General features: G+C 41.3%; 3 protein-coding genes across 3 annotated transcripts in view; 2 read left to right on the plus strand and 1 right to left on the minus strand.

Annotated features, from left to right (window-relative positions):
* Positions 1 to 24,469, plus strand: part of LOC131995567 (uncharacterized) — a 446,417-nt gene that overhangs the window by 396,793 nt on the left and 25,155 nt on the right. The window lies entirely within an intron of this gene.
* LOC131995594 (histone H2A) lies at positions 16,841 to 17,340 on the minus strand. The gene has a single exon (XM_059364362.1). It carries the CDS (start codon positions 17,293 to 17,295, stop codon positions 16,921 to 16,923), a length of 375 nt encoding a protein of 124 aa, XP_059220345.1. The 5' UTR covers positions 17,296 to 17,340; the 3' UTR covers positions 16,841 to 16,920.
* LOC131995606 (histone H2B.1/H2B.2) lies at positions 23,286 to 23,660 on the plus strand. Its single transcript, XM_059364375.1, has one exon. It carries the CDS (start codon positions 23,286 to 23,288, stop codon positions 23,658 to 23,660), a length of 375 nt encoding a protein of 124 aa, XP_059220358.1.

Here is a 24,469-nt window from a genome sequence, read left to right on the forward strand (position 1 = left end):
TGGAAACGCAAGTCAGTCTTGAAATCTTGGGCAATTTCACGAACCAAACGTTGGAAAGGCAATTTGCGGATCAACAACTCAGTACTCTTCTGGTAGCGACGGATTTCACGCAAAGCAACGGTACCAGGGCGGAAACGATGTGGCTTCTTAACACCACCGGTGGCTGGTGCGCTCTTACGAGCAGCTTTGGTAGCCAATTGCTTACGAGGGTCTTTGCCACCAGTAGATTTACGGGCAGTTTGCTTAGTACGAGCCATTTTTCACTAGAGGTTTTTAGTTCACTTCACGATATGCACACAAACACTGTTAACACTGTAATAGTTGCCTTACGGAGCGATTCCCGATATTTATAGAAAAAATTTGGCGGGCTACAGTTTCCAATAAGGGTGTGTGCTGCGTATATGCTTCAACATTTGTATCTGTACACACGAAGTGTATACGAACAACCCCGAAGATAGATCGAAGCGTATGTGTATGTAGTAAATTCAGAGCGGATTTTGTATAAATATGAGGTATCGCAGCATGGTAAGTATTATTATTATTATTTGTAACGGCCGCTGTTGACTTAGTTTTTTTTTTTTTTTGCTGGGACATATGTATATGATTGATACATGACTGTGCTACGGGATGTATGGCCATATTCATAAAACTTAAAGCAGCGTTAGAGTGGGCTTATTTGACAGATTTCCTTTATAGAATATTCAAATGAACCTACGATGAAGCTGTTTTAAGTTTGTGAATACTGTGGATAATGTTTACATGGACCTATTTGGCCGTACTGGCTGTCGGTCTATGTATTTTTGTGGATAAGGCACGGATTTAACACCTAATTTTTTTTGTTCGATAGACTTTATGGGACTTGGATTCACAGAAGATGTTACGATCTGCGTTTTGTTTCCTTGGACTTAATTGTTGTCAGGTGGCTAACACTGGCGAGCTACACTGTAAGACGATTGGTACATGGACCCTACGGTCATTATCTACTAATTCTCTTTCACCGGTATTTACTGCCACCCACTGTTTTTAAGTTTGTCCAAGGAGACAGCTTTAACCCATACTTACCTAGTGGTACCGGCAAAATGATAGATTTTTTTGCTAGACCTTGTTATATTTTATTGTATGAGTGGAAAGGCATTTTGCAATAATGCACAGATCATTAATATGACAATGGGACGGGCAATGGATATTGGCTCTTCATCAATTACAAATAAATAATCTCTTCGGATGTGTTGTACGTCAGATTGGTTTGACTAAGACTCTCACATCGATAGCGACTACGATGGGGCATAAGAGTTACAGAAGACAGGCAATTGTTTTTAATTGTAGGAAGCCTTCTATTTGATAGTGATTTTGGTTTCGAGGCGATACAATTTGCCTACGATTGCATGATGGAGTGTATGATTGCACCAGCTTGGACACCGACTACTTTTCGTCTGGGTTCCTTGACCCAGGGTTGCATTGGAGTATTTGAAGGACTCCAGAGCCTGATAATTGTGGGAATTGTTTGACATTTGAATGTGTTTGTGACCTTTCAAAGTCAATTTCAAGGCCAGGGACCACGATGTTGGATGACAGTAATCTTGGTTAGCAGAGAGAAGAAGTCAAATCATTGTTATAAAATCATTTGTGAAGTGCGGTTGCTAAAGTATTTTAACAACGGTGTGATGCCCTCTGAATTGAATTCCAATTTGATTGTGATTTGAAATTGACTTGTTTGTGTTATAAGTCTTTTTTTTTAAGTGCCTGACACATTAAGAGAGAGGTATGGACGTGAGTGTGATTTTTCTCTAGATAACTTTTGATAATAATTTCACACCAATAGGGTTCAGTTTTCTGGCTTGATTTTTGCGCAAAATAACTTCGAACCCTGGCATTTCACCAAGAGAATATATACAGGATCTACTTTCATGTGACCTCGGGTAAGATCTGAATGATTTGTCTATATTCTTTCTTTTGATATTGATGCATGGAAACTTTCACATATAGGATACTGTGGTTCAGTGGACAAATCGGACCAACTAATCGTAGGGATAAGTGCAGGACCATCAGCTCCATCTGCCATATATCCCGAGGGAATTTTAAATTCACCATACTGGTGGATCGTAAAGAAATTAGTGAGTACCAAAACCACTTAGTATAGCAAATGATATCGAATATACCGTGAATGGATTTGACGGAGTATATATAAGAAGAAGAGCTAACAGGAACAATCCTATAAAAATCATTAGAAAAAGTAAAAAAATTTTTAAAAAAAATATACATATACATATATATATATATATATATATATATATATATATATATATATATATATATTAGCTGTACACATAAATTTGCAAACTAACCTCACTTACGACAAAAGAGAAAACGTGGCTACAATTTGAGTAGAGATCAAAAGTTTAAAAAAATTAATACTTACCAGCCAATTTTACACAAAGTATTACAAAAAAACAAGAGAAAATTTATAAACGTATTAAAAACAGCTTAAAAGGAAAGAATTGAAGAAATCTAAAACAAAAAGGATTAGAAACTAAACCACAGCATAAAATACTGTTGATCAAGTAGACAAGTATTCGAAGCGTAAAGAAAGAAGAAAATTAAAGCAAAAAACATTTTTTTTTAAATTATAGCGTTATGTAGGTAAAAAAAAAAAAAAAAAATAATTACAATTACTATAAATGTCGCTAATGTTTAAATTAATGGGCCGGCCGTTTCTAAAAAAAGAAAAAAAGGATTATATGCAAATGTTATAACTAGTACAACTTGTTACAATTTTTTTTTTTTTGATTGCTATTATAATTTTCATATATTATAGTTTTAAGTTCATATATTTAGCCGATAAGACTTTTGCTATAAATTGCTTTCTTTTTTTTATAAAGACACAGAAAAGAAAAATATATATATAATGCCGATACTGACTTGAAAACTAAAAAAAAAAATATGTTTTGTTAACTTCTCAAACAAGGTTGAGTATGTAGTTGTGTCAATAAAAAGGGTTTGATGAAAAATTAAGGGAGATATTTATTAGAAACGAGATGAGGGCCATAAATATCTCATTTGGATGGCCAATTTCTGGACATGTAAGGGGTGGGCTGCCCAAGGAATCAATACCACCTGATTCCTATTCTAGCGTCAAGATTTGTTGTGCTGTAGGAACACTCTTTGAAAAATAGTCTGTCCGTTTCCTTCTAGAATTCAAAACCAAAATGTAACTGTCAAATTTTTAATGTAAAAGAAATAACGCTTTGTGACACCTTTGGCACTTATAAACTATTTGTGAGGGGATATAGGCGGAGATAGAACCCACGTCCGGCGAGTTTAAGCCGCAGCAGGAAGCAATGAAGTGCCACCGCCTACAACTAAAGACCTCGTCCATCACAAATTGGCGCCCAGCAACGTGGAGCTGCCCTCTTTTTGGATTGATCGTTCAGAATATTTGGACCTTTCATAAAAAAGGGGCACTCATCGAGATGGAAACGTTATTATGTACAAATGTTTTGAACATTTTTACTTAGTATCGCTACATCAAACCATTTTCTGACTTTGCTTCATATCCTGTAAGTCCCGGCAAGCCATCCTAGAGCTATACCTGTGTTGCGACAGAGTTATGGGGTAGACCCAGATAATGGAGAACTATTTGACAACTACGTGTTTTTGACTGCGTGGAGTAAGTCGTAATCTGAAGACCCTAACGTCTGTGAATTATTTGCTACTCTAACCCAGATAAAGACGCCTACTTGCCAAGGGGTTCAACTTTATGTTATTCTAGGCTGAAATTAATATGAAATTTCAGGTTAGAATACAGTGTTTGTCAATGCATGTTCTTGTCCTGTCGATCCTTAGATTCAAAGAGTAGTTTACCAAACAGAGATCATTCAGAATTTCAATATATTGATATGAATCGTCCATTGAAAAGATGTTTTGGACAGTACACACAATGCAATTTATTAGATTTCCTTTTAATCTAGTTATTAATTGTGATAACAAATAATTTGATTATATTTTGGATTCTACTAGCTAAGTTAATTAGTTAAAAAGAGACTGAAATGAATAATGAATTATAAAAAGTTGACACTAGAAACAATCTCCTTTTTTTAGACGCAACTGCAGTAAATTCTTAACCATACAACATATATTTTCTGAAAAGAAAGAAAAAAAATTGTATTATAATACTATATTATCCAATCAAAAAAAAATGTATTTATGAACAAATATAGAAAAAAAAACAATTAACAAAACATTCAAAAAGAACAAAACAAAAAAAAAGTTATTACCAAAACTAAAAAGAAAATATTCTTTTTTTTTTAGTTTTGGTCTTAATTCCAACTCAGAGAATTAGACATAGCATTGGAATTAAAATTGATCAAGTTTGAAAATTATTTATTTTCTCTTTGGATTTTTTTTTTTTGCCACAATAATTTTTTTTAATTTACAAAAAAAAAAAAATTAATTATTTTGAAAATAGAATTGAATATAAAGCCAAAAAAAAAAATATAAATTTTGCAGGATTTTCATAAATAATTAATTTCTTTTTTGAATCGGTTATTTGGGCCAAAACTTGAATAACTGAAATTTGATTTGTAGGTTATATTTTAGTTAGTACTATTCCGTTTTTGAAACACACACATATATATGAATATATATATATATATATATATATATATATATATATACATTATTTTTGTATAAAATATATTTTTCTTTGGCCAAGTTTCATTTTTAAAAAGATATAATAACTTTAGTACATTGCTAAGCTATTGGTACACTTACATTTTGATGCGATTTCTACCTAAAATGATATTAAGGTCAAAGTCATCAAGTCATTCAGGTTCAGGTTCATCGACAACGACTTCGACCATGACGATGACAACACCTGCAATGACTGCTTCTACGGCTACGACGTCGAGGGCTGCCGTGAATAGTCAGGCCGATATTTCTTTAGACCCTCGTGTTCAGACCCATGCTCCTGGTGCACAGGATCGGGCCAATGAGACCCTTGGTCCACAGACGAATTCACCCCCAGATGATTCAATACCTTCACCACAGTATAGTAGTATTACCGCAATGGAGATACGCAGGGAATTTAGGTCTCAGGGACAGGACCAGCCCGCGAATGATGTTAGGGGCAATCAGATTGTTGTGAATGGTAGTGGTCTGTCTATACAGGACTATGTCGCAGCATCAGTCGGTGCGGCACATGCCCGGGCGATGCATGAGATGAGCACGGATTTACGGAGAATGATTCCACAGATAGTACATGATACTATAAGATCTGAGAGGGGGGTGTCTAATGAGAGGGCGAATGACAATGACTTTCCACCAACAGTCGATGCGGCTCAGCCATTGGGAATTGGTGTTTCACAGCCACAGATGTCCAGGTCGGCACCGGTGGTTTTTTCTGTACTGCCGGGGGGGCATATTTCATATTCTGATCCACGAAATGAGGACCCAGTGGGACTGACTGGCTCTTCAATACCACCCCCGAATGTCCCGCCTTTCCGGGGACATGATGTACCACTACCTCGACCACGGAATTTTGATTTTCCACCACCTCCTCCCCCGCAGAATTTTGCTTCTGCTACTGCATTGAATTATTTTCCAAGGCAACAGGAACAGTGGAACCTCGAGAAATGGGGCGTTCAATTTGACGGCCAAAACAGGACTGTGAGCGTTGAGGACTTTATCTTTAGGGTAGAGACGATCAGGAGGGATGTCGGTTGTCCATGGCCCATTTTGATGAAAGGGTTTCATCGTCTTTTGTCAGGTCCAGCTTATGAATGGTTCTGGGGTTTCAGGAGGCAGAACCCTTATTGTGAATGGGAGTATTTAAGGTATAGCCTTAAGAAGAAGTTCCAACGGTTTGAAAGTGACTTTGAAATCCAACGAAGGATCATGGAGCGAAGGCAGTCATATAATGAAAGTGCCGATACATACCTCCAGGAAATCATCACACTCAACAACCAGATGAGGACGGCTATACCAGAATATGAACTGGTGCGGATTGTCAAGGACAACTTGAAAGATGGACTTTCGCAGCTCATATTTCCGATGAGGATTGCTACTTTCGACCACCTTTTGGAAGAGTGTAGAAGGGCTGAGAGGAACATTTCCAAACGTACCTCATACAGGCCACCTCAGCAATTCCGTAAAGTAAGCGAGTTGGACCACTCTGTTGAATGGACATGTGACCAGCCTATCCAGTCGGCTCCGCCGGAGTACCAATTGGAAGCGCTTAGATTAAATTCGAGTTCGAATGACAAATTGGTATGTTGGAATTGCAAGACGCCCGGACATACTTTCATTGACTGTGCGTCCGATCAGCGATCCATATTCTGTTACAGATGTGGGTTCGAGGGTGTGATCACACCGAAATGCCCGAGATGTAAGGGAAACAGTCAAAGGAGCATGATGAGGACGGGGCCATCATGTTCGGATGTGAAACCGCCCCAATAGATTTGCATTCAAGTGGTGTATCGGCTAATTTTGATAACCACGACATAACCCGGACTTTACACATGGATTTGGACAAGCCCGTTGACGTGCAGATTGCACCAAGTGCCAAGGTACACAGGAAGAGTCTCAAGACTATCATTCCGTATGAGATACGTTTGGCCAATTATGAAAAGAGACGTGAGGAGATATTCGGAGATTTCCAGGGGCCAACTCCGAAGATATTGAGCGCTAGACGTAGATTTCAAGACCGGAAGGCAGAGAGAAAGTCTTTATATGTCTCAAGTCTAGCGGTTGATGATGATATACGGCCTTACTTGAATGTGACCATCAATGGCATGGATTTAAAAGGTTTGATGGACAGTGGAGCTTCCGTTTCATGTATAGGACGAAAATGTTTTGATAATATATCGGCTATGGGTATTGAGATTTTTGACTTTCGGTCCATTATAAACACTGCGGATGGACGTGGACTTACAATAGTTGGTAAGATAAGATCTACTGTGGAATGCAATGGCCGTGTGAAATCGATGACGTTTTATGTTGTACCGACTTTGTCACAGGAACTAATCCTTGGGATGAATTTCTGGAAGACGTTTGGTATAACCATATCATTTGATAGTCCAACTATAAATGAATTAATTCTACCAGAAATCGAAAGTCCACAGGTTCATATGCTCACTCGGGAGCAGACGATTCTTCTTGAGAATGCCAAACTGAATTTTAAATGCTTTAGTAAGCATGGGCTGGGTAAGACACATCTGGAGACACATTTCATTGATACCGGTGACGCGGAACCCCGTAAGATGCGTTATTACCCAGTTTCACCTGCAGTCCAGAGGTTGACAAATGAGGAGGTCGATCGTATGCTGGCACTGGATGTGATTGAACCAGCTACAGACGCAGCTTGGAACAATCGAGTGACTCTAGTGGTAAGACCGAACAAGAATAGACTTTGCCTAGATGCTCGTGAGCTCAATAAGGTCACGAAAAAAGACGCCTACCCGTTGCCGAATATCGACGGACTTTTAAGTAGATTAGGGGATACTTACTACATTTCCGCTATCGACTTAAAAGACGCTTTCTGGCAAATTCCTTTAGAGGAATCAAGCCGTCCTAAGACAGCTTTCACAGTCCAAGGGAGACCACATTACCAGTTCAAAGTAATGCCCTTCGGACTGTGCAACGCTGCACAGCGAATGTGCCGTCTAATGGACCGGGTCATCCCTTCTGAGTTGAGGGATAAGGTGTTTGTATACCTTGATGACCTATTGGTTGTGTCATCCGATTTTCGGACCCATGTTGGTATGCTTGAGGCAGTTGGCAAAAAATTGACTTCTGCAGGTTTAACTATAAACATGCAAAAGTCAAAATTCTGTTACAAGGAGTTGAGATATCTTGGCTATATAGTGGGTGATGGCAAACTCAAGACCGACCCTTCAAAGGTCGAGGCCATCACCAAGATAACTCCTCCTAAAACCGCTAGAGATGTCCGAAAGTTCCTAGGCACAGTAGGATGGTATAGGCGGTTTATACCCGACTACTCTACTTTGACCGCGCCCATAACCGACACGCTGAGGAAATCAGCAAAATTTATCTTTACGACTGAGGCTACCGTGTCGTTCGAGAGGTTGAAACACAGACTTGTATCGAGTCCAGTTTTAATTAGCCCGGATTTTAGGAAACCATTTTTCGTCCAATGTGACGCCTCTAACGTCGGCGTTGGAGCAGTTCTGTTCCAAAAGGACGAAAATGGCGATGAACACCCCATTGAGTATTTTTCAAAAAAATTGAACTCTGCCCAGAGGAATTATTCCACAACGGAAAGGGAATGCCTCGCTGTCGTGCTAGCCATAGACAAATTCCGCCAGTATATAGAATTGATGGAGTTCACGGTCATTACAGACCATTCAAGTCTCAAATGGCTGATGGGGCAGAAAGATTTGAATGGTAGGTTAGCACGATGGAGCCTCAGATTGCAGGGATATACTTTTTCCATAGAACATCGTAAGGGAACCAAGAACATTGTGCCCGACATGTTGTCTCGCTTTGATATGGAGGAGTTGGTGCTTGATGACAATGTGTTTGTGAACTTCAACGATCCTGAATTTGGTAGTCCCGAGTATCTCCAATTGGTGGATACGATTCAGCAGAATGGACAAGAACTGCCAGATTTGAGGGTGGACGATGGTTTGGTCTATAAAAGAACTGTTTTCAACCGGGGTGATTTGGAGGATGAAGACGAAAGCTGGAAGATTTGGATTCCAAAGAAACTTACCAGCTCTATCATTCGGAAATCTCATGACAACAATACATGCCATGGTGGTGTGGCTAAAACGATTGCCAATATAAGGCAGTATTTTTATTGGCCTACGTTGTCCACGGATGTACGGAATTTTGTTTCTAGTTGTCAGAGTTGCAAGGAAAATAAACATCCAAGAAGGACCCTTCGCCCTACAATGGGACAGGAAGTGAGAACTGAACGTCCATTCCAAAAGATCTACGTTGACTTTCTCGGACCATACCCCAGGACCAAAAGTGGCAATACTTACATCTTTATAGTATTGGACCATCGCACAAAATTTGTATTATTGAGAGCCATGTCAAAGGCATCGTCGAAGACGGTTGTCAGGTTTCTCACCCAAGAGGTATTTCATAAGTTCGGAGTCCCCGAGACATTGCACTCCGATAATGGAAAGCAATTCATCAGCGGGACATTCCAAGAACTTATGAATATTTATGGCATACGACATATGCGGACTGCGATCTATTCTCCACAGGCGAATGCAAGTGAGAGAGTAAATCAGTCCATTATAGGCGGTATAAGGAGTTTTCTTGGAAGTGATCAGAACAGATGGGATGAAAACTTGTCGAAAATAGAGTGCTCTCTACGTTCGACTATTCACTCATCTACTGGTCTTACTCCTTATTATGCACTTTTTGGCTACAATATGGTGACACATGCACATGCCTACCAGATTCTTAGGAAGATCGGTGCACTGTCTGATGGCAGCATTTGTGTTCTGCCAAAGGCGGAGAAGATGCAGCTAATAAATCAAAGGATAACCGAGAGGCTGCATGAAGCGTACGACAAAAACGTGAGGAATTATAACAAGAGAGCTAGACAGACTAAATTCAAGCCCGGACAAGAGGTATACCGCAAAAACTTTGTCCAGAGCGATTTCCGTAAGGGCATAAATGCTAAATTGTGTAGGCCATGGCTTAAATGCCGAATAAGAGGACAAATTGGCAACAATATGTACGAAGTGGAGAGTCCAAAGGGCCAACTTATTGGTATTGTCCACGGACAGCACCTTAAACACTGAAGGGCGGTACTGACTGTCCCTGTTTGATCATTTTCCAATGTAATTATTTCTACTTTACTAGGCATCTTGCTTTGAATATTTCATCTTTTCTGCACGCAGGTAGGATAGTTGTGGACTTCTGGAAAGTGTTCTTGATTGACAAGGCCAGTCGGTGTTGTCTGTGGATGCCCTTATATTCCTCGATTCTCATCACGGAAGTATTTTACTTGTTTGGATTTTTTTTTACAGTGTAGGAGGCAAATTTTTCGGAGCGAAATGCGACCGGCTATTATTCCCAAATTTTATTACTCTTTTGCAATCGCAATAATATTTGGCTTTGTAACGGCCGCTGTTGACTTAGTTTTTTTTTTTTTTTGCTGGGACATATGTATATGATTGATACATGACTGTGCTACGGGATGTATGGCCATATTCATAAAACTTAAAGCAGCGTTAGAGTGGGCTTATTTGACAGATTTCCTTTATAGAATATTCAAATGAACCTACGATGAAGCTGTTTTAAGTTTGTGAATACTGTGGATAATGTTTACATGGACCTATTTGGCCGTACTGGCTGTCGGTCTATGTATTTTTGTGGATAAGGCACGGATTTAACACCTAATTTTTTTTGTTCGATAGACTTTATGGGACTTGGATTCACAGAAGATGTTACGATCTGCGTTTTGTTTCCTTGGACTTAATTGTTGTCAGGTGGCTAACACTGGCGAGCTACACTGTAAGACGATTGGTACATGGACCCTACGGTCATTATCTACTAATTCTCTTTCACCGGTATTTACTGCCACCCACTGTTTTTAAGTTTGTCCAAGGAGACAGCTTTAACCCATACTTACCTAGTGGTACCGGCAAAATGATAGATTTTTTTGCTAGACCTTGTTATATTTTATTGTATGAGTGGAAAGGCATTTTGCAATAATGCACAGATCATTAATATGACAATGGGACGGGCAATGGATATTGGCTCTTCATCAATTACAAATAAATAATCTCTTCGGATGTGTTGTACGTCAGATTGGTTTGACTAAGACTCTCACATCGATAGCGACTACGATGGGGCATAAGAGTTACAGAAGACAGGCAATTGTTTTTAATTGTAGGAAGCCTTCTATTTGATAGTGATTTTGGTTTCGAGGCGATACAATTTGCCTACGATTGCATGATGGAGTGTATGATTGCACCAGCTTGGACACCGACTACTTTTCGTCTGGGTTCCTTGACCCAGGGTTGCATTGGAGTATTTGAAGGACTCCAGAGCCTGATAATTGTGGGAATTGTTTGACATTTGAATGTGTTTGTGACCTTTCAAAGTCAATTTCAAGGCCAGGGACCACGATGTTGGATGACAGTAATCTTGGTTAGCAGAGAGAAGAAGTCAAATCATTGTTATAAAATCATTTGTGAAGTGCGGTTGCTAAAGTATTTTAACAACGGTGTGATGCCCTCTGAATTGAATTCCAATTTGATTGTGATTTGAAATTGACTTGTTTGTGTTATAAGTCTTTTTTTTTAAGTGCCTGACACATTAAGAGAGAGGTATGGACGTGAGTGTGATTTTTCTCTAGATAACTTTTGATAATAATTTCACACCAATAGGGTTCAGTTTTCTGGCTTGATTTTTGCGCAAAATAACTTCGAACCCTGGCATTTCACCAAGAGAATATATACAGGATCTACTTTCATGTGACCTCGGGTAAGATCTGAATGATTTGTCTATATTCTTTCTTTTGATATTGATGCATGGAAACTTTCACATATAGGATACTGTGGTTCAGTGGACAAATCGGACCAACTAATCGTAGGGATAAGTGCAGGACCATCAGCTCCATCTGCCATATATCCCGAGGGAATTTTAAATTCACCATACTGGTGGATCGTAAAGAAATTAGTGAGTACCAAAACCACTTAGTATAGCAAATGATATCGAATATACCGTGAATGGATTTGACGGAGTATATATAAGAAGAAGAGCTAACAGGAACAATCCTATAAAAATCATTAGAAAAAGTAAAAAAATTTTTAAAAAAAATATACATATACATATATATATATATATATATATATATATATATATATATATATATATATATATATATTAGCTGTACACATAAATTTGCAAACTAACCTCACTTACGACAAAAGAGAAAACGTGGCTACAATTTGAGTAGAGATCAAAAGTTTAAAAAAATTAATACTTACCAGCCAATTTTACACAAAGTATTACAAAAAAACAAGAGAAAATTTATAAACGTATTAAAAACAGCTTAAAAGGAAAGAATTGAAGAAATCTAAAACAAAAAGGATTAGAAACTAAACCACAGCATAAAATACTGTTGATCAAGTAGACAAGTATTCGAAGCGTAAAGAAAGAAGAAAATTAAAGCAAAAAACATTTTTTTTTAAATTATAGCGTTATGTAGGTAAAAAAAAAAAAAAAAAATAATTACAATTACTATAAATGTCGCTAATGTTTAAATTAATGGGCCGGCCGTTTCTAAAAAAAGAAAAAAAGGATTATATGCAAATGTTATAACTAGTACAACTTGTTACAATTTTTTTTTTTTTGATTGCTATTATAATTTTCATATATTATAGTTTTAAGTTCATATATTTAGCCGATAAGACTTTTGCTATAAATTGCTTTCTTTTTTTTATAAAGACACAGAAAAGAAAAATATATATATAATGCCGATACTGACTTGAAAACTAAAAAAAAAAATATGTTTTGTTAACTTCTCAAACAAGGTTGAGTATGTAGTTGTGTCAATAAAAAGGGTTTGATGAAAAATTAAGGGAGATATTTATTAGAAACGAGATGAGGGCCATAAATATCTCATTTGGATGGCCAATTTCTGGACATGTAAGGGGTGGGCTGCCCAAGGAATCAATACCACCTGATTCCTATTCTAGCGTCAAGATTTGTTGTGCTGTAGGAACACTCTTTGAAAAATAGTCTGTCCGTTTCCTTCTAGAATTCAAAACCAAAATGTAACTGTCAAATTTTTAATGTAAAAGAAATAACGCTTTGTGACACCTTTGGCACTTATAAACTATTTGTGAGGGGATATAGGCGGAGATAGAACCCACGTCCGGCGAGTTTAAGCCGCAGCAGGAAGCAATGAAGTGCCACCGCCTACAACTAAAGACCTCGTCCATCACATATTATTATTATTGGCTGAGCAGCCGTGGTGACAACACCAAGTGAAGTGCAGTGAACAGTAAATAATTAAACAAGTGAAGTGAGATAAAGCAATTGCTTTAAGATAGAGGAGAAGGTGGAAACGATTAAAGTGTCGGCCGAGAATTTCTCTTATGAGATAAATATTCCGGCCAATTTATCGAATGTGACACTGGAAGGCAGTGCCAATAACATGTCTGGCAACCACAATGACGACATTGGCGGTCGACGACCCAATGAGAACGACTGTCGGCGACAGCAAAATACTGATTTTAACGGCCACCCCATGGATTTGGCTAAATCGTCAATTGAATCTGACAAGGAAGATTCAAAAATGCGGAAGCGGAAGAAGGGCCATGGTTCTGATGGCGATTCCAGCTATAACGCCATGAAATTGCAACTTGCCGTTGAGAGGCTTGAGACAGCGAATAGAAATCTTGAAGCGCGGAATCAGGACTTGATTGCTAGAATGGAAGCACAGTGTGCTCTTGTGGAGACGCTGCGCTGTAAAATTGAACAGCTTGAAGGCACACGATCTGGTTTCGTTGCTGCTGCTAACATCACTACTGAGGCTACTGTACACCAATCGCAGTCAGCAAGAAACAACAATGATATTACTACCACCACTACATCTGGTAGTACATTTACGACAAACTGGCTTGCTGCCAGCACCACCACTAAAGCTGCCATGCACCAATTGCAGCCAACAGCAACCAACTATGACAGCACTACCATAGCTACATCTGGTAGTAAGGCTATAACCGAATGGTCCACCGAGGTAGCCGAAAACCTCGGTGCAGCGTTGATGGAAGAGGATGATGTCGCACCGCCGGCGACTGTAGACATGTCAAAAGGGGCTATTCGCAAGACCACACAGAAGCGGCCACAAACGACCCAAGCTAATAATGGAAAGTCATCAACAACTATGACAACAACAACCTTGAATCACCAGAGGACCACTACCAGGAACAGAGGCGCTGACTCGAACACGGATGCGGGAAGGACCGTTGGATCAGGTAAGGTCAGCCCACCTATAGTGAAGGTTTATGGGGTAAATGTTAAGACATTCATGTCAGGTCTTAAGGGGCTTTTAGGACATGATCTCTTTAATATTGATATAAAGAATAGGAACATGATTGTTCTTAAATTAGTGAGACTGGAAGATCACGCTAGGGTCAAGCAATATTTGATAGGAGAGGGTACGTCCTTCTACACCTTCACACCGAGGAATATGAGGCCATATACGATAATGCTTTCTGGTTTGTCTAGCACCTATGACGTAGAGGATTTAAAGGCCTTCCTGGACGCGACTGGCATCAAGATCTGCGATATGGTCGTAAAGAAACTCATGTACGACAGATGGATCGTACAATTAGGCCAGGATTCCGATGTGAGGGCTTTCCGTAGGCAAAGATACATACTGGGCTGCAGAATAGACATGGTGAAGAACAAAGCAGGAGGGGTTACCCAATGCCATAACTGCCAGAGGTTCGGGCACGTTGCGGCCAATTGCAGCATGGAGCACAGATGCGTGCGATGCGCATCTCCACACGGACCAGGAGAGTGCAGTGTGCCATCGGCCGAGGCCGGGGGAGAAGGGACCTTATCCAAGGATCCGGCTACAGGGGAGATTGTCAGGGCGGCTGTTGCCCCTCTATATTGCGCTAATTGTAAGGCTAGCGGACACATGGCCAGCGACAAGAATTGCCCGAAGCGCCTGGAAGTACTCCAGCGCATGCAAGAGAGGAAAGTGACCATGGCGCCTCCAAAGAGGGCCCAGGTGCTGGCTCCGGCGCCACCACCACCAAGGATGACCGCGGGCTCTTATGCCAACGTTGCCAGGCATGTGAATTCTCCAACGATCACCCCAGTTGGAATGAGGAATGAGACGGCGCAGAGGGCGGCTCAGGCAATGGGCTTCTTCAATGCGGAGTGTAGACGGCTGTTCGGACAGGACTTCCATGTATACATGGCCAAGATTGCTGGGTTCGCTGAGACCTTCAGGGGACTGAACTCTGATGCTGAGAAAAGGCAGGCGCTGTTCGGCCTTGGTTTGAGCATGGCTCCTGATGGGAATTAAATGCATTTTTGTGACTCGGAGGGACGTACCCTTTTCTACCACAGGAGATTCCGCCAATATGGCATGGATGATATGGTATACGCCACGGCACAGTGGGTGCCTGTGGTCTGATTGTAAATAGTGTAGATAGTTGTGGAGATGTATATAGCTTTATGATTTTGTTCATTTTATTTTATTTTATTTTGCTTTTATTGCGATGGACGCATTTCTTTCTTTTATTCGTTTTGGTTTTATTAGATTTAGTTAGTGATAGTTTAGCTTAGGTTTTATATAGTAGGTTTTACATTCCCTGTTTTTCCATTTTTTCGGGGAGGATTTAATGTATCCGTGCATTCGGGAATAGATACTTATGGTAAATCGGCTGGGCTGGCCTTGCTAGAATTTATTTGGAATTATTATAGACTCAGAGAAATGTAGAATAAGCATGTTGAGTATTATATGTATATAGGACTACAATGGAAATGTAAAATAATTTTAAGTGAATTGGAAAATAAATATGAATCCATGGTAAGTATTAGTTCTTGTGCATAACTTGTGAAGTGAATTTAATTTAAAAAGTGAAAAAATGACTGGTCGTGGTAAAGGTGGCAAAGGCTTGGGAAAAGGTGGCGCTAAACGTCATCGTAAAGTGTTGCGTGATAACATCCAAGGTATCACCAAGCCTGCAATCAGACGTTTGGCTCGTCGTGGCGGTGTAAAGCGTATCTCTGGATTGATTTACGAAGAAACCCGTGGTGTCCTGAAGGTGTTTTTGGAAAACGTTATTCGTGATGCTGTCACCTACACTGAACACGCTAAGCGTAAAACCGTCACCGCTATGGATGTCGTCTACGCTTTGAAGAGACAAGGCCGCACTTTGTACGGTTTCGGCGGTTAAACATTATCTTGACGCTATTTTGGAGAAAATTTTAAGAACTTTAAAACTAAAACAATCGGTCCTTTTCAGGACCACAAAACATATTTAAAAAGAGATATATCTTGTTATAAATTTTTACTAAAAAAAAATACATAAAATTTATTTGAAAATAAATATTACCATTTTTCAATTTGCCGTCGGCCAAAATGTAGCTTCTATAATATACATACATACATGACGAAACTAAAACCGACGCCATTAGAACAATACGATGAAACGATGGTATACAACACTAAAAAGCATACATACACACAGATACCAAAATGCACGCATATACTACCATTAAATGTTTCCTTTGCTTGGAGCTGCTAACTTTGTCACAAATGTACGAAGAGGGACGATCGTAGATACTTCGTTTCGATGTTTTGTTATTACATATGCCAATTTTTTTCAGCATCAGAAAATGAACAATGATTACCATGTGATATTCAAATGTAAAATAAATAGTTTTTACAGTACCCTAATGGTAACATTGATCCTATTAAATGCCGATAATCTTGAGTAGGGTCGATAAAACTAAATTCTTATTATGTTAATGTATGCAAATAGGCGAAATGTTGATGCATGATAATTGATAACTGATAATTATGACATGTATATTAAAAGACCTGCAATAGTCGATAAGATGTAAACATATTTGAAAATGTTTACCTATAAACAATAGATGGCAGATTTTTTTGTATTTACGCCTAAAACAGGATTGTTTAAGGAAATTTCGAATAACGAAATTGCTAGCAAATTACCAAATCCACTGAAAAAAAAAATCGACCAAAAAATATTTTTTAAATTTAACTACAATTAAAATTTTATTTATTATTTAAAACTATTTTTTAAGTAAATTTTCTTGATAAAATAAGGTTTGATATAGTTTTTTCTCTTTTAAAAAAATTTTTGTCGTCCTGAAAAGGACGGATTGTTGTTGATTTATACGATGGCCTGTATTTACATTTTTTCTTTGATGCTCGTAGATAATTTAAGCCTTCTTTTCGGTCTTCTTGGGCAAGAGAACAGCTTGGATGTTTGGCAATACACCACCTTGAGCAATGGTGACACCGGACAGCAATTTGTTCAATTCTTCGTCATTACGGATAGCCAATTGCAAGTGACGGGGGATAATTCTTGTCTTCTTGTTGTCACGAGCAGCGTTGCCAGCCAATTCAAGAACTTCAGCGGCCAAATACTCCATGACAGCAGCCAAGTAAACTGGAGCTCCGGCACCAACACGTTCAGCATAGTTGCCTTTGCGCAACAAACGATGGATACGACCGACGGGGAATTGAAGACCAGCACGGTTGGAACGGGACTTTGCCTTTCCCTTAACTTTGCCACCTTTACCACGACCAGACATTTTTAGTTATTTTTTTTTTTTAATTCACTTCACTTAGCACTGAAACACAAATGATATTAGTTCGCAGTTTTGTTTTTTTTGTTTTTTGCAAAAGGCCATTTTTATTGATGAAATTCTTAAATTTAATTTACAAAACAACCTTAGAAAATAAAGATTCCGTATACAATATTACCCAGCAAAAAAAATATATCAGGGTCTTCCAAATTCAGTTGAATACAACAGGAGTAGCAATATACATCACACTCTTCATTTAAAATACATAAGAAAAAAAGATTAGATCATGTCACCCGAAAATTTAGCACAAACTTAAAAAGGGCAATTCTCTCAAAACTTAAAATTTAAACTTAAAAAGGTAACTTAAACTAAAAAGTACATAAATATAAACCTAAATAATATATACAAGAAATTAAAAACTAAACGATATCTAAACTAAAGACTATGTACACTATTTACATCGACTCGACTCCGGGGCACCCCTTCCGCGAGAACATCATTGCGCAGCGTCATATACTGCATTTAAAACATTAAAGGAGTCACTTCTCCTATGGTAAAATATCAGGACGTCATCAGAGAACAGCATCCCTTCATCATTCAAGTTGGCAAGGGCTGACGGGCGTAAATGCCTCATAGTGACCTCGGATGAAGTGTCCGGAGGATGGTCAAGAGAAGCTTGAACAATCAAGTTACTAGAAGCTCGAGAATTTTCAAAGTATCTGAGGGCGCTCCTAACCATAAACACGTCAATCCTAGGGAAATCAACGGCCCCATATATCTGCCTGCACGGTGTACTCCTGACAGAACCATCCACCACAACGCGTCTCCTCATCCCAAGGCATGTCCTAATGATCCTCCTTTCCCATACACGTAGTCTTTCCATCTGGTGTGACGAAATACCACACCAGGCGGAAAAGGCGTATGTAAGTATGGGCCTGATTACCTGTCGGTAAATCAGAACCCTTACATCAGGAGGAAGACCACCCCTCATGCCGAGGAGTCTGCAGTAGCCAAAGTAAACAGACTTGGCCTTACAGAGCACGAAATCAACATGTCTACAGAAGTCGAATCGACCGTGAAAAACAACGCCCAAGTACCTCATAGAATCCTGCACACGAATAATCCGGCCACCTATACGAAGCACAGGGACATAGCGTCTGAAATTCGGATAGACAATCCGTTTGGACTTGCCGCTAAACACGACTGCCACACACTTACCAACATTGAGCCTCAGGCCCCAGTCTTTGAAATAGCCATGCAGAGACGCAAGGTACGCATTGAGCCGTCCGGTGACCGTGCTGGCCCTTGGACCAGAACTCACCACCAATACGTCATCCGCGTAGGTCAAAAGCAAGCACCTTTCAGGGGGTGCAGGAATGTCGCAAACGAAGATGTTGTACAACACCGGTCCCAGCAGAGAACCTTGCGGCACCCCTGCTGAAACGTGGCGCTGCACAGACATCTCCTCGCCGACTTTAACCCTATATACGCGCCCCCGAAGGAAGCTTGCTATCATCCTACATGTCTGATGATCAAAGCCAAAGGACTGGAGCTTATAAAGAAGGCCGTTGTGCCAGACCGTGTCGAACGCCTTGGAAAAATCCAAACTGATCGCAATGGAACCCCACCTCCTCTCGAAGCCCCCAACAACAAAGTCGGTGAGGGCTACAAGTGCGTGCGAGGTCCCAAGGCCAGACCGAAAGCCGAACTGGCAATCGCGCAGAATCCTCCTGTCCTCAAGTACATCCTTAATCCTGGAGAGAAGAAACGCCTCAAGTAGCTTGCCAAAAGACGAGAGTAAAGAGATAGGTCGATAACCCGTAGCAGAGAGTGGATCGGCGCCGGGTTTCCTAATCGGGACCACCATGGCCTTCTTCCAAGCTCCCGGGAAGTAACCAAGATTCAGACAATGATTGAAGAGGACAGCGAGAAAGGTATGAACCAATTCATCTGTCCTCTTCAATACAATGTCCGGAACTCCGTCAATCCCACTAGATCTTTTCGAAGGTCTGGTGACCAACATCTCGCGCACCTGGACCGAAGAGACAAAGCCCCCCCTACTCCACTCCGACCTATCTGAAATCGTAGAACCATCAGCCATAAATACCCTAGAAAAAGTCACCAGCGGCGTCCCATCATCCACATCAGCCACGGCACTATCCACCATGGATCTGAGTGAGGTGTCAACCGAGTCCATCGCATCCTGCACACCATCCAGGGTCTCAGCGAGACATTCCGCCTTACCCCTATCATCGAAGATGATCGATCCATTCGACGAACGAATCCCCTCTATGCGCTCCCTAGCGGCAAGACCCGCAGCGGACTTCACCTTTCCGTACGTCCAGGAGTTGACCCGTATCCGCTCCAATCGTTCCTTCATACGGTCCTTCCCGTAGTTGTATATGGCACCCTCAATAATCCTGCCCAGGTTTCGGATATCCGCACGGAGAATGAGATGGCGTCCGGGATCCCCAGACCTATGCAACACTCTACGCAGACGTTTACGCTCCTGGATAAATCGTAATATATGCGACGGCAACGGGCCAAGGGAAGCGGACCGGGGGGTAACCCTCGGTGTGGAGCCCGCAATAGACTCGCCAAAAGCAGAGGAAAGGTCCTCTATGCAAACATCAATCATCTCGCGGGTCACATTCGAGTCAGTCGGAAGAGAAATGGCCGGTAGACGATCTCCTAAAAGTCGCCTGAAGCGGCGGACATTCATCTTTGGGAAATTGAAAAAAGTCGTGGGCTCACGCGGTTGCAGATCAATCAAGGCAATGGGAAAACGGACCGCCCTATGGTCCGATTCAAAGTCATGTGTCATCAGAGGAGTTCCATCCCTCGGAGGTATGCCGGGGGTCCAAAGAAATAAATCAATGTGCGACCCACCCGAGCCATTCGGTCTGGTCGGTTCGTCGGTGGGACCCGTGTCAAATTCCGGAGAATCGATAAGGAATCTATGAAGTAAACGACCCCTAGAGTCCGCCTCGGCCCCTCCCCAGGCGGGATGCTTAGCATTCAAATCGCAACCTATCAAAACTTCATCAGTACCAGCCAAGGCGACCAAGGAATCCAAATCACCAATTCTAAGCTCAAACTGCGGGCGCAAGTACATCGACACAAAAACCACCGACGAACCATCCGACCTCCAAACTCTGCTGGCACAAGACTCAATCAGGCCAGTACCAATCACAACCTGTTCAGACCTAAAGGTTTCCCTTACTAAAACCGCCGTGCCACCACCAGCACCTGCCTCCCTGTTCTGCCTATAAACCACATAACCATCCATGGAGAATCTATGCCTGTTAGAGAATCGATGTTCAGCGATCAGTAAAATATCCGGGCAATGCTCATCTATAAATAAACGAAGGAAGTGTCTCTTGCTCAACGAAACAAGTGAATTCACATTAATAAAAATGGCGTTCAACATTAGAAACCCTGTATATGCATAAGAAGGCCCAACAACGCACTGGGGCCGTTCCCTTCTCTCTCCAGCCTGTCAAACTCAGGACCAAACTCCCTGATACTGGCCATCACCGACATCAGATCCCTTCCAAAGTAGTCCCGACAGGACTCAGCAATAGTCCTGCCGCGGCGGTGAATATCCTCCATACCAGGACGCGGGACCCCCAAGGGGTCAGGCAAGTATCGGTCGCGAGCCGAAAAATCCTCGAAGTGAGCAGCGCGTTGGGGGGCGCGGGATTGTGGGGCGCCGAGGTGTGACCGAGCAGCCGAAGCATAGGATACGCCTGAGTTCAAATTACTCAACCGAGTAGTTCGGGCCCTGGCTTTATCCTGAGCCACCTGCTTCCTTTCGGTCACTTTCCTCAGAAGAGCCTGGCGACTTGGGCAGGTGCGTGAGCTGGCCGCATGACCAGCCACGTCACAGTTCGCACACCGCAGTTGGCTATCGCCAGCTTCGGTAGACTGCTGTCCTTCGTCGGCCTCCTGCCCCTTAGGCGGTACCCCACAATTACCGGGGCCGTGTGAACCAGCGCATTTGACGCAGCGGTACCTCATGGTACAATTCGCAGACACATGGGAAAATCTCTGGCAGTTGAAGCATTGTGTTATGTCACGGCCCTTACTCTTACGCAAAACTACCTTGCAGTGGAGCATCAAGTCAACCTTGTACAGCCTCTCAACATCCGTGTCCCTACCAAGGCGGACAACCCACTTGTCCGGTGACACATTGGTCGCATCCAAAAATACGACCTTAAATTCAAGCGAGGAGAAGAAATCCCGCACCTCATCCTTCGTGAACTCCCTGGACAGCCCAACAATCAAAATAGAGTAAGGCAACAGTTCCCTAGGGGTGTGCGTATGTGCCTCATACCCACGTTCCTTGAGCAGCCCCTTGATCCTCTCAAAATTCTCAAGCCCTCTAACTCTTATAGAAATCGATGACTTACCTGCCAACTTAATGACGAATTCTTCCTTCTTCAAATGGCGCAACAAAATCGTCGTTGCCTCTCTAACACCTACATTATAGAGGGTTATCGCCGGAAGGAGTCTCCTAGAGACGCCCTTAGCCATAGTCGTATCACTAGAACCAACAGGTGCCGGAGCCCTTGGAACGGCACCGGTGTTAACTCCTCCAGAGCCAAATGATGTCTTCGTTGCCTTGGGAGCAGGCGATTTATCAGTCGTCGTCACTGTAGTCATGTTAGTTGGTGCTGCCAGTGCACCAGCACAAGATGTAGATGCCTTCGTCGCCTTGGGAGGGGGCGGCTTCTCAGTTGCCGTTCCCGGAACTGCGTCAGTTGAAGATGCTAGCCCACTAGCATATGATGAAGATGCCCTAGGCAGCGGGCCATCTTTTATTGCCTTGCCAGCGTCGGCCAAGACCACTGTCTCCTCTTCATCCATCGCCATACCTGAGTTTTCGGCTACCCAGGCAGCATTATCTTCTTCATTATGCCCTTCAGCAAGAGAATTTCGCAGCAAAGAGATTTCGTCGGACAATCTCTGGACCGTATTGATGAGTGTATTTATCTGCTGGCGATACTCATCCATCTTAGTCTGAGCCAGGCGGAGCTCATCAGCCATTCTCTCATTGTCCAGCTTCAGTTTAAAGTCAGCATATGCGCAATCGGAATCGTTGCTTCCGTCACTTTTACGCTTCTTTCTCTTTTTTTTGTTCTTCTTAGGGATTGGGTTTGCCCCTGACACGGAATTGGAGTCGGAGGCCACAGTCATATCGGCTCTCTCAGCCGCTTTCTTGTCAGCTGATAACGCAGCTGGATCCAAATCATGTTGCATATCAGCAACAACGTTCAAAGAATTCGGTAATTCAAAAGTTCTTAAGGTGCCTTCACTTTTAGTGATAGCAAGATCTGCTTCATTTCCATGAACCATTTTATCAGGTTGCAAGAATATTTCACCTCTCGGCCCAGATGCGGGTCGAAATGCAGGAACACGGGCTACTGCAACGGCTTCCTCACGTCCACCGTTGCATTCGCCGCGAATATTCAACAAAAACTCGTTAATCTCCACTACAGCGCCTCCTATGCACTTCACAAAATTACAGGTAAAGTAATAAGTAATTCGCGCAGCACTGCTGCCTTCTCTCGCTTCTCAAAAAAGCAAGGTACTCCAAACAAAAAGTCTTAGGTTTTGCCAACCCTGGTGACTACTCTCGCTTCTCACAATTGCACTTAATCAAATTAAATGCCCACTGGCTCAGGTTAAAATCTGTCATCAAACACTGAGATTAAAATTCGTTATCAAACACTTGAACACTCCGAAACTGGTCTGCACTGCACAAGAGCTAAACACTCATATTAGTTCGCAGCATGAACTGCAGTATTTATACTTTCGGATCCAACGTGTAGCTAATTTTAGAGGGTTGTTTTCGTAAACATAGCGACTGTTTTCGTCTACCTGAATATCTTGTGCATGAAATGGTTTAAATATTCCGAGTAAGCCATCAAACACACAAAATCGTGAACAGTGTTAAAAGTGTTTGTGTGACTTAAAAAAAAAACCAAGTGAAAATGCCTCCAAAAGCCAGTGGTAAAGCAGCAAAGAAGGCCGGCAAAGCCCAAAAGAACATCACTAAGGGTGACAAGACCAAGAGACGCACCAAGCGTAAGGAGAGTTATGCTATCTACATTTACAAAGTGTTGAAGCAAGTCCATCCCGATACTGGTATCTCCTCAAAGGCCATGAGCATCATGAACAGTTTCGTCAACGATATCTTTGAACGTATCGCCGCCGAAGCCTCCCGTTTGGCTCACTACAACAAGCGTTCCACCATCACCAGTCGGGAAATCCAAACTGCCGTCCGTCTATTATTGCCCGGTGAGTTGGCTAAGCACGCTGTCAGTGAAGGTACCAAAGCCGTTACTAAGTACACCAGCTCCAAGTAAATGGCATACTTATTTCGTCGTACAATATTTTCCCTACAACATCAAAGGCCCTTTTCAGGGCCACAAAATAAATTAAAAAAGAGACTTAATTCGTTATTCAACTAAAATTAATTTATATTTACAAATTTAAAGAAAAAATATATCTACCACTCACCCTCACATTGCCCTTATTACTTTTTTAAAATAAAATATGTATACTACCCATACTCTAATATTGCCCTCCTTGCTTAGCACCATCTACATCTACAGTAATATGATCAACACATATTGCTCTTATGCTCAAACACTCGGTATGCAACGTTGTATTGATGTTCGAGTATATGTGAGCGTGTGTGTTGATACTAAATTTTTTAGGGATGTATACTAGTATGTTAGCGTGAAATGGTGTAGAGATGTATATGTGGACTTATGCGTTTGTACGCGAGATCTATGGGTAGGTATGCTCGTAAAGAATGAAATAGGTATGCTAAGTGCGATTTTTGAAGGGAATATTGTACGCCACTCTCTTATTGGTTAGGTATGCTAAATGAGATTTTCTTTAACATTAACTGATTTTCATAGTTCTTAGTAATTGCTTTGGTTTATGACCCTAAGTGAAACAGTTAATCCAGTTGCGGAAAAAATCCCATTTAACATGTGATTACTTAAATTTCCTTAAAGGGTAATGTATTCCCATAGTAGGTAACAATGGTATTAAAAGATTTCAACAGATGTTTTACAGCTACGAAAAGGGCTGTGATTAGCTTTTCCCTTAAAATTAACATAGTATTTATTAGGTAATTAAAAAATTGTTTGAGTTAAATTTGGTC

Source organism: Stomoxys calcitrans, chromosome 3, assembly GCF_963082655.1.
Source record: "Stomoxys calcitrans chromosome 3, idStoCalc2.1, whole genome shotgun sequence".
In the NCBI taxonomy this organism is placed as follows: domain Eukaryota; kingdom Metazoa; phylum Arthropoda; class Insecta; order Diptera; family Muscidae; genus Stomoxys; species Stomoxys calcitrans.

What these genes read in the sequence shown, in the direction of transcription:
- LOC131995606 (XM_059364375.1), top strand. Translation starts at nt 23,286, where the DNA reads ATGCCTCCAAAAGCCAGTGGTAAAGCAGCAAAGAAGGCCGGCAAAGCC.
- LOC131995594 (XM_059364362.1), bottom strand. Translation starts at nt 17,295, where the DNA reads ATGTCTGGTCGTGGTAAAGGTGGCAAAGTTAAGGGAAAGGCAAAGTCC.